This window comes from Corvus moneduloides, chromosome 3, assembly GCF_009650955.1.
Source record: "Corvus moneduloides isolate bCorMon1 chromosome 3, bCorMon1.pri, whole genome shotgun sequence".
NCBI lineage: Eukaryota > Metazoa > Chordata > Aves > Passeriformes > Corvidae > Corvus > Corvus moneduloides.
The window spans coordinates 42487075-42500568 of NC_045478.1; the positions used below are offsets into that span (position 1 = coordinate 42487075).

At 37.1% G+C, this 13494-nt stretch overlaps 1 protein-coding gene across 7 annotated transcripts in view; it reads left to right on the forward strand.

Annotated features, from left to right (window-relative positions):
• KLHL32 (kelch like family member 32) overlaps nt 1-13494 on the forward strand; it is a 142510-nt gene that overhangs the window by 77319 nt on the left and 51697 nt on the right. For all 7 annotated transcript variants that reach the window (XM_032105118.1, XM_032105111.1, XM_032105114.1 and 4 more), the window contains one exon: nt 4567-4782. In XM_032105118.1, coding sequence (XP_031961009.1) covers nt 4567-4782 — 216 coding nt within the window. The remainder of the gene's footprint in view (nt 1-4566; nt 4783-13494) is intronic.

A 13494-nucleotide genomic window follows, 5' to 3' on the forward strand; every position in this document is an offset into this window, starting at 1 on the left:
TCTCTTCTGAGTGGTGCAGCTGGTTCATAGTATTTAATGTGGCAGAGAACCTGGAGGACATAGGGTCAAGACCCTGTTGTATTAGGTGCTGCTTATGGATTTTGAATAACCTTGTCCCTGTCTCAGAGACCTCACACTTGGGTTTGGGGTTTTTTTTTTTTTTGCTTTAAAGAGGCTGAACCCCTTTTAGAAAAAGGGGAAATAGTGTCACCATGCAACTCTTCTCTGCTACAGCTAGTCATTTAATACCTTGATTTATGACAGTGTTGTAATCTAAATAGGAAGCAGGTGGAGTTACAACTGGGTACGGTATTTTGGATATTAATGGCTTGGCTTGGCAGTGGAATTCTAAAGCTGTATATACTTTTTCTGTTTTAATTATGCATTCATTAAAAGCTTTTATACCCAACAGAATAAAGTAAATATTGTTTGATCTCCGTAGTGTGCTCCCAGACTGTAGATTTGCACAGCAGGGTCTTGATAATCTGAATAAATTGTATTTCCCCGAGGAGTTTATCTTTCAAATAAGGTCATAAAGAAATGCATTCTTTCCCCTTAGTTCTCCTTGTGCTTTTTCTGCTATTTATAACACGGAGCACAGGAATAGAGGTATATTGTAGTCTGCTGTGTACTTGGTTATGATTAACTCTAATTTATCAATCTGTTACATCCTTTTCTGTGGCTTGTGCAAGGCAATTATTCTTTAAAGTACAAATGAATAAAGATGGTTTTGGAAGCAATTTAAACACAATGTTTATATCTATTTTTCCTGTTTGACAATTTATCATATCTCTATATTAAAATACACCTCTGTATCAAAATATGCACACTGTCATATAATTTGTTTTGAATATTTAATATTGTCATATTTCAGATTATATTTGTTTGTAGAACTTATTTTCTTTTATGAGGCTTTTAAATGTCAGATCATTGTTGAATTGTTTTGACATCTAAAGGTTGATACTACTGAATCAGAAGACCAGTAGTGGGGAACAGTGGATTCCCTTACTTCAGTGGGGGATGCACACTAAGTAGGATGCATAGGATCTAAGGTAGTTTCTTATTTTAGAAGTAGACACTGAGAAGTAATTTAGCCAATTTACTAAATTTGGTTTGAGTTTACTGTGAGATTTCAGGACTATTTCAACTTCAGTTTTAAGTGCTGTGTCTATAATTTTATACATATTTTCTTAGTCTGAATGTGTTTCAGCAGTGTAACATACATCATATTAGAAGATATAGGATCACTACCTTTCCCTAATTCTCTTCAGCTCTTAGTGACAGTTCTGCTTATGTTCATATTTCATCCTTCAGTTCAAAAAAGATAAGTAGCACATACATAAAAGTTTCTAAAAAAAGGGGTTAAAAGTTTCAATAATTTACATAAGCCTGGTTTGTATTTCATGTTTTCAAAGAACATATACTGCAGTACAGTACCAGAAGAATCTTGCACACTACTTCAAAATTTTGTAGTTGCTCAGTTAACACAATATGATAAAATCTGTGGAAAGCAGAGACTGCCAGTACTCTTACTCATGACCACATCTAAGTTTCCTGTTCAGTGACCTATTTCACCATTTACCACAGGTTTTAATTTGATTAAGGTTTTAGTGTGAAAAATCTATTCAAATCAGACTGAGTTGACAGTGATTGCTTTGATCCTTCCTGTGGGATTTTTTTAAAGCTAGAAGGTAAGGTGCATTTTTCTTGCAAGTAACTCACATACTGCATTTTAGTCTATTTCTGAAAGTCTTACCACTTATAAGAGCAAAGTTATATGATCTGAGGTATACATCGAGCAATCTCAGTGTGGCATTTTTTCCCTTTAGGATCATAACTGAGTAATGTACAGTACTGTGTAATCTTGATTTTCTTTTGTAAAAGCTAATGCACTATTTGCCTCTTCGTCTGTGAAATACAAACCTGTAGATCAACTCTAACCTTACAAAACCAGAAATGAAAGTTACTGATTCCAGGCCAAGGCCAGTTTTAACAAAACACACTTGTAGTATTCATTAAGAAGTAAACTTTCTAAGTTCAGCACATAACTAACATATTATGTTAAGAAGCATCAAAAATCATCTGAAACTTACCAATGAAAATAAGTAAACACATAACCCCAATAATAAATAAACACACATACATAAATAAGTATTTGGAATAAGTTATTACATGCTGTATTGTAAATAAACAACTGGTGAGATTTTATTTATACATCTGTAAGTATATTTGGCCTCTGCAACTGTAAAACAGCTTTCATAAAAACAACTTCAATTGTTGCTGTTGATTTGAGGGGATAGGGGAGTTTGGAGGATCATGAAAAATATCCAAACCAAAAATTAAGGCTTACCAGTGTCATTCAGATTTCACTGGAAATGTGAAGATTTTTCAGGGGTAGATTGCATTTGTGTGTCTCATTACTGATTCTCTCTAATAAGGAAAGATTTTACTATGTTATCTCCAGTATTGTCCTCTTCTGAATTCTGCTAAAAGCCACCTCTCCTTCTCAACTGACACTTAGTGGGCTTTGACCTGGTATGTGTTTTAGTGGGGCTGTTGATCCTCAGCTCACATTGCTCGATTATTTATTTATTTATTTATTTTTATCCTCCCTAGACATAGCCATTGACCACAAAAGAGCTCCATAAATACACACTGAGCTCTTCTAAATTTCTTTCTGGCATTTGGGATTTATTCAATCAGCGAGTTCTTTGAAAAGAGTTTTCTAAACCAGGGACAGTAAATTGTGGTTGTTGCTTGTCAAATACTGTGATGTTTGCTTTGATCAGACTCCTATGTGCTGTTGCCACCACTGCATGGCCATCACAGGAGTGGTGTTGTGAGGTACCATCTGTGATCTGAAGATATTAAATCACCAAGCAAGCACACAGACCAGATACTTCTCATGTAAAATTCATTCTTTTCTCTTTCTTTCTGCAACTGCAGATTTATCCTTGCCTCCTCTGTGTTAGTGTGAGGAGGAGCTGACACTAGAGTAACTGTGGCTTTTGGGATGATGGCTGTTAGTGCTTGTTCTGACAATGTAAAGAACTTACCTTTGTACTTCCAAGAAAACCATGTGAAACTCTTATGCAGCAGTCTAAGTAGATAATGAATAGGATTCATCTTTAGTGTACAACTCTGCTAGGGAAGGTGCACTGTTCAGACTGGGAGATTATGTAACAAGCAGGAACCTCCACAGGAATTTGATTCTATTTCCTCCAGTACTGACTCTAAGCAGGTAAAAAAAATTCTTTCTCCACTCTCCATTGCATATGCATAAACAGCTCCACAGTCATTGGGACAGGCACCCAATTCACACGTTCAAGATGTAGTCCATAAAACATTCCAAAAAAACCCCTCTTCGCACTTTCCCATCTTCCCTGTTGCTCTGCTCTATCTGCCAGCCGTGCAGCTCATTTGACATTTACAAGATTTCTTGTCAGTTTCATTTGGTGCTGCCATTCCATCCAGCAGAGCAGTGAAAGTGAAATTGACTTAATTTAGTCTGTTTCTCTTCCTTGCTCCAGTCCCCGTGTTAACTCACCAGCAAAGTGAGACTGACGAGGCTCCTTGTCATTCTCACACATGGGGCTGGTCAAGGAGCAGGCGGCTGATAGGGAGCAATGCGGTAAATTGGAAGATGAAAACTAGGATTGCGGAGGAGAGAGGAAGAGAGGTGTGAACATGCAGCAAGAACGGAGAAAACGGGTAAACATGACTATTTCCCAGGTGCCCTGGGTACTTTTCTCTAATAAAGGTGAATTCTTGGCCTCTTCCCTGAAGGGAGCAGTGTGGTCTAGAACTGCAGTAGTTAGTTGTCCAGGTACTAATTTACAAGGGATGCCAAGTTGGAAACATTAGCCCATAAATATAGGTCATCTGTTAGCAGGATGGACAAAGCTCCCTGCCTTGAGCTACTGCAGCTTGTCTCTTCGCATTTTCAGCTGCCAGAAGGAGAGGGAGAAACAGTAGGAGGCCAGCATCCACTATATGTTGATGCCAGTAGTTGGAGAAATAACAAAGGGTTCATTTGTTCATTGAAAAAAAACTTAATACGTAATAAAATGTAGCTCAGCATCTTGTATTTTGTGAGATTTCATTGAATGAAAAGTTGTGCTACATAGGTGCTCTAGTTCAATGAAAACAGTAAATAATGAACAAACAGTTGCTTTGTAACAAAACATTGTAGTTAAAAAATACATCTTTTAAATCCACTTGTTAGCTCCTGTGAGCTCTTGACATACAGTGTAAATCACGCTGGTTTATTATATTGTGTACTAGTCCATATTTCTTACAGATGCGTTATGAATATATAACCTTAGAAGTTGCAGTATAAATTAGTACTATCATATATATTTGCATATGCACTGGTAACACTTACATATACATTTTGAATGAGGCTGTGTTAATTAACTTCAAGTTATATTGCCTTCCTTCTCCACAGCTCCAAAAGAATAACCATTTTTCATTATCTTTTCATATCATTGTGGATTTTTATATTCTCTGTTTTGTGTTTGGGATTTTTTTTTTGTGACCTGTATTTTATTTTCTTCATCCATTTAGGAATTAAATAGTTTCAATTACTTGGACCTGTACAAGCTTGCGGATCTTTTCAACCTCACTTTGTTGGAGAATGCAGTCATTGGCTTCTTAGTAAAACATCTCTCTGAGCTATTGAAGAGTCATCCTGAAGAAGTTCTGGCACTCCCATACTGTCTTCTTCGAGAGGTTTTTAAAAGCGATAGACTCACTTCACTCAGTGAAGAACAAATCTGGCAGGTAAGGAGATTGGGTGAACAACCAGAATGTGTGACACTCTATAAACCATAGCAGTAATCTGTTGTTTTGAAACCCTGGAGCAATCTCGAGGGAGAATAAGCACTTGAGCAAAAACTGTGAATAACAACTGAAGGAAATTTCTAAATGAAATTCTAAAAATGTTGTGTTGTGTTAATGCAATTACTTTGTTTGAAAGAGAAATTTGTCATGCTGTTTAACTTCTGCTACTTAAATACAGCCAGAGATTTTCCTCCAGATCCAACTTCTTTGGTGGGAAGAGATGGCTGATGCATGCAACTCCATTATAATTGCCTCTGATGAGGCTAGTGCTATGAGTCTGGTGGCAAACCTGCTTCTGCAGTCTCTCTCATTCACTTCAGACAAACTTAGCTTATAAATTCAATAGTCATTAAAATTGTTTGGGCCACCACAGCCAACTTTGCCTGAAGCAAATGAGAGAATCATCACAGGCAGGTCTGCTCTGAGGTGAGTGGAGGCTTCTGTAGAAGGTTTGTGGCAAGAAGCTGGAGATCACTTCCTTTTAAAAAGCTGGATCTAGAAAAGGACCAGATTGCTAGCCATAAAGTATTAACAAGATAAAAGCATTATGTTGTCATTATATTACGACCTTTAGTGTGTATGGGCTGGGAGAAAACCTAGTGTGAGAAAAACACATAGCCTATTAAGAGAAACACAAAAACTAAACCAAAATCTGTCCTTGGAAGAATTCCCGTTGTATGTCTGTAAAAATTCACTATAGAGTGGAAGGAAATCTCTGTAATATTGATTACCCAAAGATTCCTTTTTGCTGTCATGTTTTAGAGAGGAAAGTATTTCCATGTATTTCAAGGTAGAAGGACACTTGCTGAAAAGAAATCTGTGCATTCGTTTTAGGAAGTGCGTTATATTGTTCCAACAGAGAAGACTGTGATTCAGAAGACTGATTTATATTTCAACCCCTATTATTAATTTATTTATCTTTTGGATTATTCTAAGGAAATAACTACATTTAGATGCCATCAGTTTCTCAAAATGTAAAGTGTGTATTCATCAGTGGGATGTTTCATGTTCTGTGGATGAATAATGTCATGCTGGAACAAAATATTTATTCTTAAAAAAATAAAAATGTCAGGTTAAGTTCTTTAAACCACGAAACCAGTATGAAAATGTAACATAACCCTTCAGTATAATAAAAGGCATATATGTTTCCAAAATTTTGAGGCTTTAGATTATGGAGTATGTTACAAAGATGATATTTTCTGCAAATACCAAAATAAAGTTGGACTTTTTCCTGTTCTAGTCTCTGGAGGATGCCTGTACAACGGAACCTGCTGTATACTACACATGAGGATGGGTTGTGTTTGGTTTAGGGTTTCAAGGCACACTACTCTGGAGTCCTAGCCCATATTCCCTTTATCAAAAGCAAGTTTTGATGTACAGGTTTATGCATGGAGCATGGATGATTGGCTGATTGGGTTTTATCATCGTTTGTCTGCAGGGTTGGTGGACTCCCCTAGCTTGGGTGTACTTGGGCCATACAAGTATAAGTTAATATTCACTCAGTAATGAGCAAGCACATCCCAAGTAATAGGCCCTCGGTAACCTGCTGTAATGATGTTTGGGAAGTGGGAGTTTTTAAATCGTGTCTCACTGTCCTGTCCTGCAAGAAAGACTCAGAAGTAATTTTCTTAATTGTGTGCACTCCAGTCAATGAACACTTCATGAGGCAAATATGACAAAGCCTCTGTTTCTGTTGCAGGGTCATACTGGGGAGAGATAATTATGGGTAATATGCTGCTTTCTGAGTGACAACAAACTCCACACTGTCCATTTAAGTGTTATCATAATTGCCTCTCTAAAGGTTACTAATGCTCTTCCGAAGAATTTTTTAAACTAGTTTTCTGCTGCAGGCAAAATGTGCATGCATCTTTTTAATTCAGTTTGTGAAACCAGGAATAAATATATATTTATAAATATTCCAGGTCCCAAGAATGGATTAAAAGACACATATAAATATTTACCAATTTGGGCATTCAGAAGGCAATAAGAAACTGGTTTTTTGCTTTATCTTAGTAAATAAGTAATTCCCTCATAGTCAACCCGATAGAAGAAAATCAAATCAGAGCAGCTATATTGCCTCAAGTGTAGTTAAGTTCATCATTTTTGCTAAGGTTATAGTGGTAATGCAATATACCATGGAAGAATCTAATATTCAGCCCAGGGTGAAGATTGGGTATGCCAGAGGATTAGTGTCAGGGTGCTTTATAGAAGTGAAACTTGATGGACAGGCTGGAGACAGATCTACAGAATCTCATTAAATTGCTGAATTGTTCATTACTGAGCACTCTCACTGTAATAAAGTGCTCATTGACTTTGACAAATCCCCATCCCATGTCTTAAGGAAGAACAGCAAAGCAAGAGGTGTTGGGGAAGCTGGAGGAAATTGGCACAAAGTGGGGCAGATAATAGAAAAGCTGATGGTGGGGATGCTACTATTTGATTTATCTGTTTTACCTGTGACTAGTGTAGCCTCTGCACACACATGGCTGCGTGTCACAGCAATATGAATTCAGCACATCCCCAAAGCACCTTTGCTAGTAAGGCTGCCATGAAGCCCTAAGCACAACTTAAAGCTTCCCTCAGAGAACCTCTGGAACGGGTGCCACTGTCTGTAGAGCACAGTTATTTATACCAGTTTGAATTCCCAATGTCCACTTGGTGATCTGATCCTAGTGCACATAAAAGATTAAGGCAGTTATTTTAATGCATCAAAATGCATACATGGAGTGATGCTTAAACATGATTTACAGTGAAGTGACTGCAGCTCTATCCTGTCATACTTTGGATTTTTTAGGCTACCAATTCACAACTGGCCAGTTCTAGTAAGTATGATGAAATATAACTGTGAACAAATCAAGTCTGAGAAAGTTAAATGGTAATATTAGTGGCAGTGTGCTAGGATATGGATTAGAGTTCTACAGTAATTCCTGTTGATTTTTCAGACTCTTTGGCTTGATGTGTCTTACTTTAAGTGGAGACAATAGACAAGGACTATAGTGATGTATTTCTTAAAACAAATAAAAAACAAAAAGCCCACCAGAAAGCCTGTGTAGGCTGTGAAATTGGATCAATTTATGAGCCTCCACAATCAGGTTTTTTTTTCGGTAAGCTAGCCCAGTAATAATGATTATTAGTTGACATAAGATTTGTTTTCCTGTTGAGTTTTTACATTTTATTAGCATGTGAGAGTATGAACTATTATTTTGTATATAAGAAATCTGTTATTTGTCAGCTGCATTAAAATGTGTAAAGTTAAGGCAGTGGAAGAAAGGATTAAATAAAAAAATGAAGAAAACAAAGGAAGAATCCTGAAGAAGGTAGAGGAAAATAAACTATTTTTTTTTTTGTTCTTTCTTCTTCATCATGACCTGTGCAGCACCCTTCTTTTTTCCACAGTAAGCAGTCATGACAAGAACATAAATGTCTAGTTTATCATGAAATGAAAAGTTAATCTTTTCATAATTGGCCATTACAAGAAAGATTCATTTGCTCTACTTTAAGGAAGCAGGAGAATTCTTTCCCTTGATAATTGAAAAAGTAACCAACCCTATAAGATGGAACATGTTGCCAGAGAAATATAATGATGGAGGCTTGTTGTTGGAACCTTAGCAAGTAGAAAGCAAGCCAAAGATTTAAGTAAAAAATTAATGTTAGCTTTAGTTACGATATAATTATGCCTTATATTTTTTATTATAAACTCCAGTGTCATGAAGCTTAAATATTCATATTTCAAAGATCATACTAATAGTTGCAGATAGAAATATTTAACGGATTATTCTGTCTTCCTGCAGTAGATTGGTCAAACGATTCTGTATTAAACACTGCACGTGATCCAAGGTGGACTCTTAAATCATATTTGGAAAAAAGTCGTAATGTGAGATCAGTATAGATTAGTTTCTTCCATCTCTGCTACTGTTTAAGTAGGTTTCTAAAGGATACATATAATTTTTAAACAGCTAACATTAAAAGCAGATCAATTTTAGTATTTGTCAATATTTCTTCTGAAGCAAAGGTTAGACTTTTTCCTTGGTTTTTTTTTTGGTTTCTTTTATTTTTTTTTTTTCTTTTTTTACTTTGCCAAGCAACTTAGTTTCTTGGTAATCAACTGATAAGCAAGCAATCTAGGAAAAATTGGTAGAGAAAACTGTATGAGTGGTTTATTCAGCTAGAGAGCATGCAAATGTGTTGTGCCTTTTCCTGGGCTAGTCTCCTAAGACATTCCAGCCCTGTTAAATTCCTTGTGTGTAACTTCTGGACTTGTGTTCATGAAGTACGTGTTCCATGTATGAAAGTGTAGCACTAGTTTTTCCTTTTATCCCTGCGGATGAGCAAAAACAGTGTTTGGTCTCTGTATTAGAGAAGTGACTTTGCTTGAATAAATAGAAAAATAAAGGACAGGAAGACTGCAGTGTTATAGGTCAATCTGAGTTTTTAATGTATCTTTTATAAAAATAATTAAGTGTAAAAATCCAGTTTTCTTACTACAGTCCTGTTTATCCTCTTCTCTGCCCTGTTTTTAACAGCCTTTTCTTACACTTGAGCTCCATTTTGAATTTCCTGATGGCATTTGTGAAGGGCCAAAATTATTCTTCAGCAGAAATGCCAGAGTTCAGTGCTGTAGGAAATTTTGTGGTATACACATTGTGGCAGCCTGCTATGTTGGAACAGTTCTGTGCTGATGACAGATCCAAAGACATCTTCCATGCATCTCCAATGATGCACACATTCACCTATGCAGAACAGCAGTTTCTAAAGTGGGTTGTCATGTTCTGGTACAAGCTTGCCACTCCTTCAGAGCAGTACTTGAGGGTTTTTTCTGTCAATCTTTTGGTATTGCAGAGTAATTTTTAACATGGAGAGACCAAAAGTCATTTTTCTCAGGGGTATATATATGTTTTAATGAAATGTGGCCTAAGTGCCTTGCTAAATGTGAACTTAAATTTTACTGACAAACAAGTAACAACATAAAATATAAGTGAAGGAAAGCATTTCAGTAATCAATGTTGTGTTTAAGCAGTATATTAGCCTTTCACTGTTCAAGAAATAAGCTTAAGTGCTCTCTTGGGCAATAAGTGAAATAATGTCTACTCTAATGCTTGTTCCTAGTGAGTATTTACCCTAAGCAGAAAACTACCACTCTAAAATGTGGCTGTCAGCCTCTCATCAAGAAAGGCATAGAAGAGAAAAAAGGGGCTTGATGCATCTCAAGGCTGAGGTGAATTGGTGAGGCTAAATGAGAAAATTAACACATTGCCTATGCATGTTTTGCTGTGCTTTTTTGTACCCTTTTTGTGAAAGTCTACACAAAAGTGCCAGAGAGCCACCCGTGAATCCCAGTATCCAGTGTATTACATCTGTGATGATTGCACTGTCTATCATGACTGGCTGCAAGCAAAATCACACAGTTACCCTGAAATAAAAGTAGCATGGGAACATAACCTGTGATAGGCTGCGGGTTTCCTTTTCCTTAGTCTAATCCGCTTAAACATAGGTATCTTACCTGAATTGACTCTGTGCAATGGTGTATTCCTTACAATCTCCCCAGACTGTGTGGGATTAATTTTTATAAGTTTAGGCATGTACACTATTCTTGGTATGACATCCATTATAGATAGGCCGAGCTGGTAGTTGTGGCCCAAATTCTGCAGGGAGGTTGGTGTCCACTGGAACTCCAGACTGGACAGGGTTCATGCAGGATACAGTGGGTCAGGCAGTGGATGTAGGACGGAACCTCTCACTGTTCTGCTGATATGCTTAGGTCACACACTATTTTCCTGATATAATTTCTGTATCATTTGTAATAGTAATGGTATTTTGGCTTACAGGGAAAATGAATGGTGTCCCTGTTGGCACTGTTCCCTTATTTTATGAAACACCTTTCCCCTTTGTCTGCTTTGGCTTAATTCAAATGGGCTCTTAATCTTGTCCTTTACAGTAATATCTTGTGAACTTTATCTATGCTTTTGTTCTGAACTTTTAAAAGTTTCAGAGTCCTGTTTTTTGAATGTTAGCTAATATGGTTACTGTTATTTATCAAGTATAACAGTATAAAAGGCGATTTTCTGTATTAAAACTGGGTTTATGTTAGGAGCAACTGTGTGTTCTTCTAATTCTCTTTTTGATACATGTCAGTTGCAATCAGAAAACTTGATTATTTTGCTGCTATTGCTGTGAGCAATAGAGAATTACTAGAGAGCATTACTTTTGTCTTACTGTCCTACAGTCATATTGCCTCAACCTATTTATCCCAGATTACCTTCAGAAGTGCACAGAGCATCACACCAGTATTTAGGAAGGCTGCTGTGCTCACAGCTCTTGAATTTAGGTCACTTCTTTAGCTAAGCAGTGGATGTGCATTTTGATTTGGAAAGCCAGACAAGGATGCCGAGGTGTCCACACAGCAAGACTTCTGTGTTACTGCATTCTGCGTTTGAATTTGTCTGTTGTACTGGGGTTTGTGTTACGCTCTTTGTGGCTTGGATCTGTGGAGATTAACTGAAATATAATTGTATTAGCATACAGATATATATGGTTACATAAAAAGAAGTTACTGAAGCTGTTTTGAAAGCCAAGTGTGGTTGAAAATACACATTAATTTTTAAGCTAAAGAAAAGAACATAAAGTCTAAAATGCACAGATACCACGGAGGATCAAATATGTCAGTCTGTTGTTATTACCTTAGTTAATGTCTTCCATTCAGAAATATAAATGTTAGTAATCTTTACTCTTTCAAAATTTTACTAAAGCTGTTTAACACGGTTTCCAGTGGATTTAAGCTTGTGGAAAATGATAGGAAATTAGAAACTCTTCTGAGAATTCCCAGCTCCATATTTCAACACATTTTCCTTTGGGAGCTGATAGAAGCATTACTTTTATTTCTAACCACAAAGCCAAAGAAGGTGATGGAAGAAAATTGAATTCCAGGTTTCCTGAAACCATGCACATTGTCATCAATGTGTTAAGATATCTAGAATCTAGTTTTGGAGTTAAGCACCCAAAGTGTGCCAACTTAGATGTAATAAAGTTGCACTTGTGTGTCTAGACCTGCTGAAAGGTGTGTTAGTTCAGCATGACTGCTGAGATCTCATTAGCTATTTCCCTGTGCTATAACTCCTGCCCCAGGATCAGGACACTGGAGGCTCCAGGAAGGGGAGGAGGCCAGGAGATAGAAAAGCAGTGGCACTCCTGCGCATCCTTTGTTACTCCAACTGGGGCACCCTTGGCAGCTTCCAGATGTGCAAGTGAGCTGCAGAGCTGGGGGTTTCCTTGCCTTGTGACAAAGGGTTCCTTATACTCCTTTGATCACTTTGGACTCCCTCATGCCAGAGAGAAATGGAAGAAATTACAACAAATACACTTGTCAAAAAGATCTTAAGAAGCTTTACTGTGAAGTGGCTTCCAAGCTAGAGGTCTATGTGGGATAGTAATAACAGATCGAAAGATCACAGTCTCTGAAGTGAAAATCTGTGCTGAAGAGCTTTCAAAGTGCTCCTTTGGGTGGAGCCTTTTTTAACATTTGTCTGAAACTGTATAGGTCATAATTTTACAAGATTTGTCTGCTAGCAGTTGCAGGTGTTTCAGTTTGCTTGAGGTATTATTTAGTCAGTTTAAATAGTAAATTTATGTTTGTTTTAATCTTGGAGTGGGGAAGCTCTGACATTCCCAATTCATTAGGTATGTTTGAGATCTCAAAAGCAATTACAAATGTGGTTCTAAGTGTTTAAGTCACTTTTTGAAAGAAATAGCTTTCTGAGAACAATTAGTTAATTTTGAAAAATTAATGCAGGACTCATTTTTAAGCAGTGAGTCAATCTGAAGCCCATCATACGGGGATTACATCAAAGTCAATAAAACTGACTGAGAGAGTGGGGGTTTTTCAGCCTGGAGAAGAGAAAGCTTCTGGAAGATCTTATAGCAGCCTTTCAGTATCTAAGAGGGCCTACAAGAAAGATGGAGAGGGACTTTTTGCAAGGGCATGTAGTCATAAGGACAGGGGGTAATTACTTTAAACTGAAAAAGAGTAGGTTTGGATCAGATATACAGAAGAAATTCTTAATTGTGAGGGAGGTGAGGCACTGGCAGAGGTTACCCCAGAGAAGTTGTGGATGCCCCGTTCCTGGCAGTGTTCAAGGCGAGGTCAGATGGAGCTTTGAGCATCCTGGTCAAATGGACACTATCCATGACAGGGGGTTGGAACTAGGTGATCTTTAAGATCCCTTCCAACCCAAACCATTCTGTGATTTTGGTTGGAAAATTTGAAGTCTGTGGTTTTGTAGTAACACAGCGTGTTGAAAGCATGCATATTTATAAACCAGCTAAGGACAGCATATACTTTGAAGTACGTTTTTGCGTGTGACCAAAGATATTAATGACATACAAGTCCTGTATAGCTGTTGTAAAGATTATTATAGAAAATGATACATTTTTATGTGGTTTGTTGGATTTGCCTATTAAATCCCTAGAAAATTATACCCTAACAATAGGGAAGAAAGGAATAGGAATCTTTTTACATTCAGGAACCATTTAGACTAATTTTCACAGAGCTGAATTGCATTTTTATAGAATTTTGTCAATTTTGTGCCTATTCCATTTTCTAACAATTTTTTACCAATGAAAGCTTGTAGATTCTTGTCTCTGTAGTGAGCTGCTATA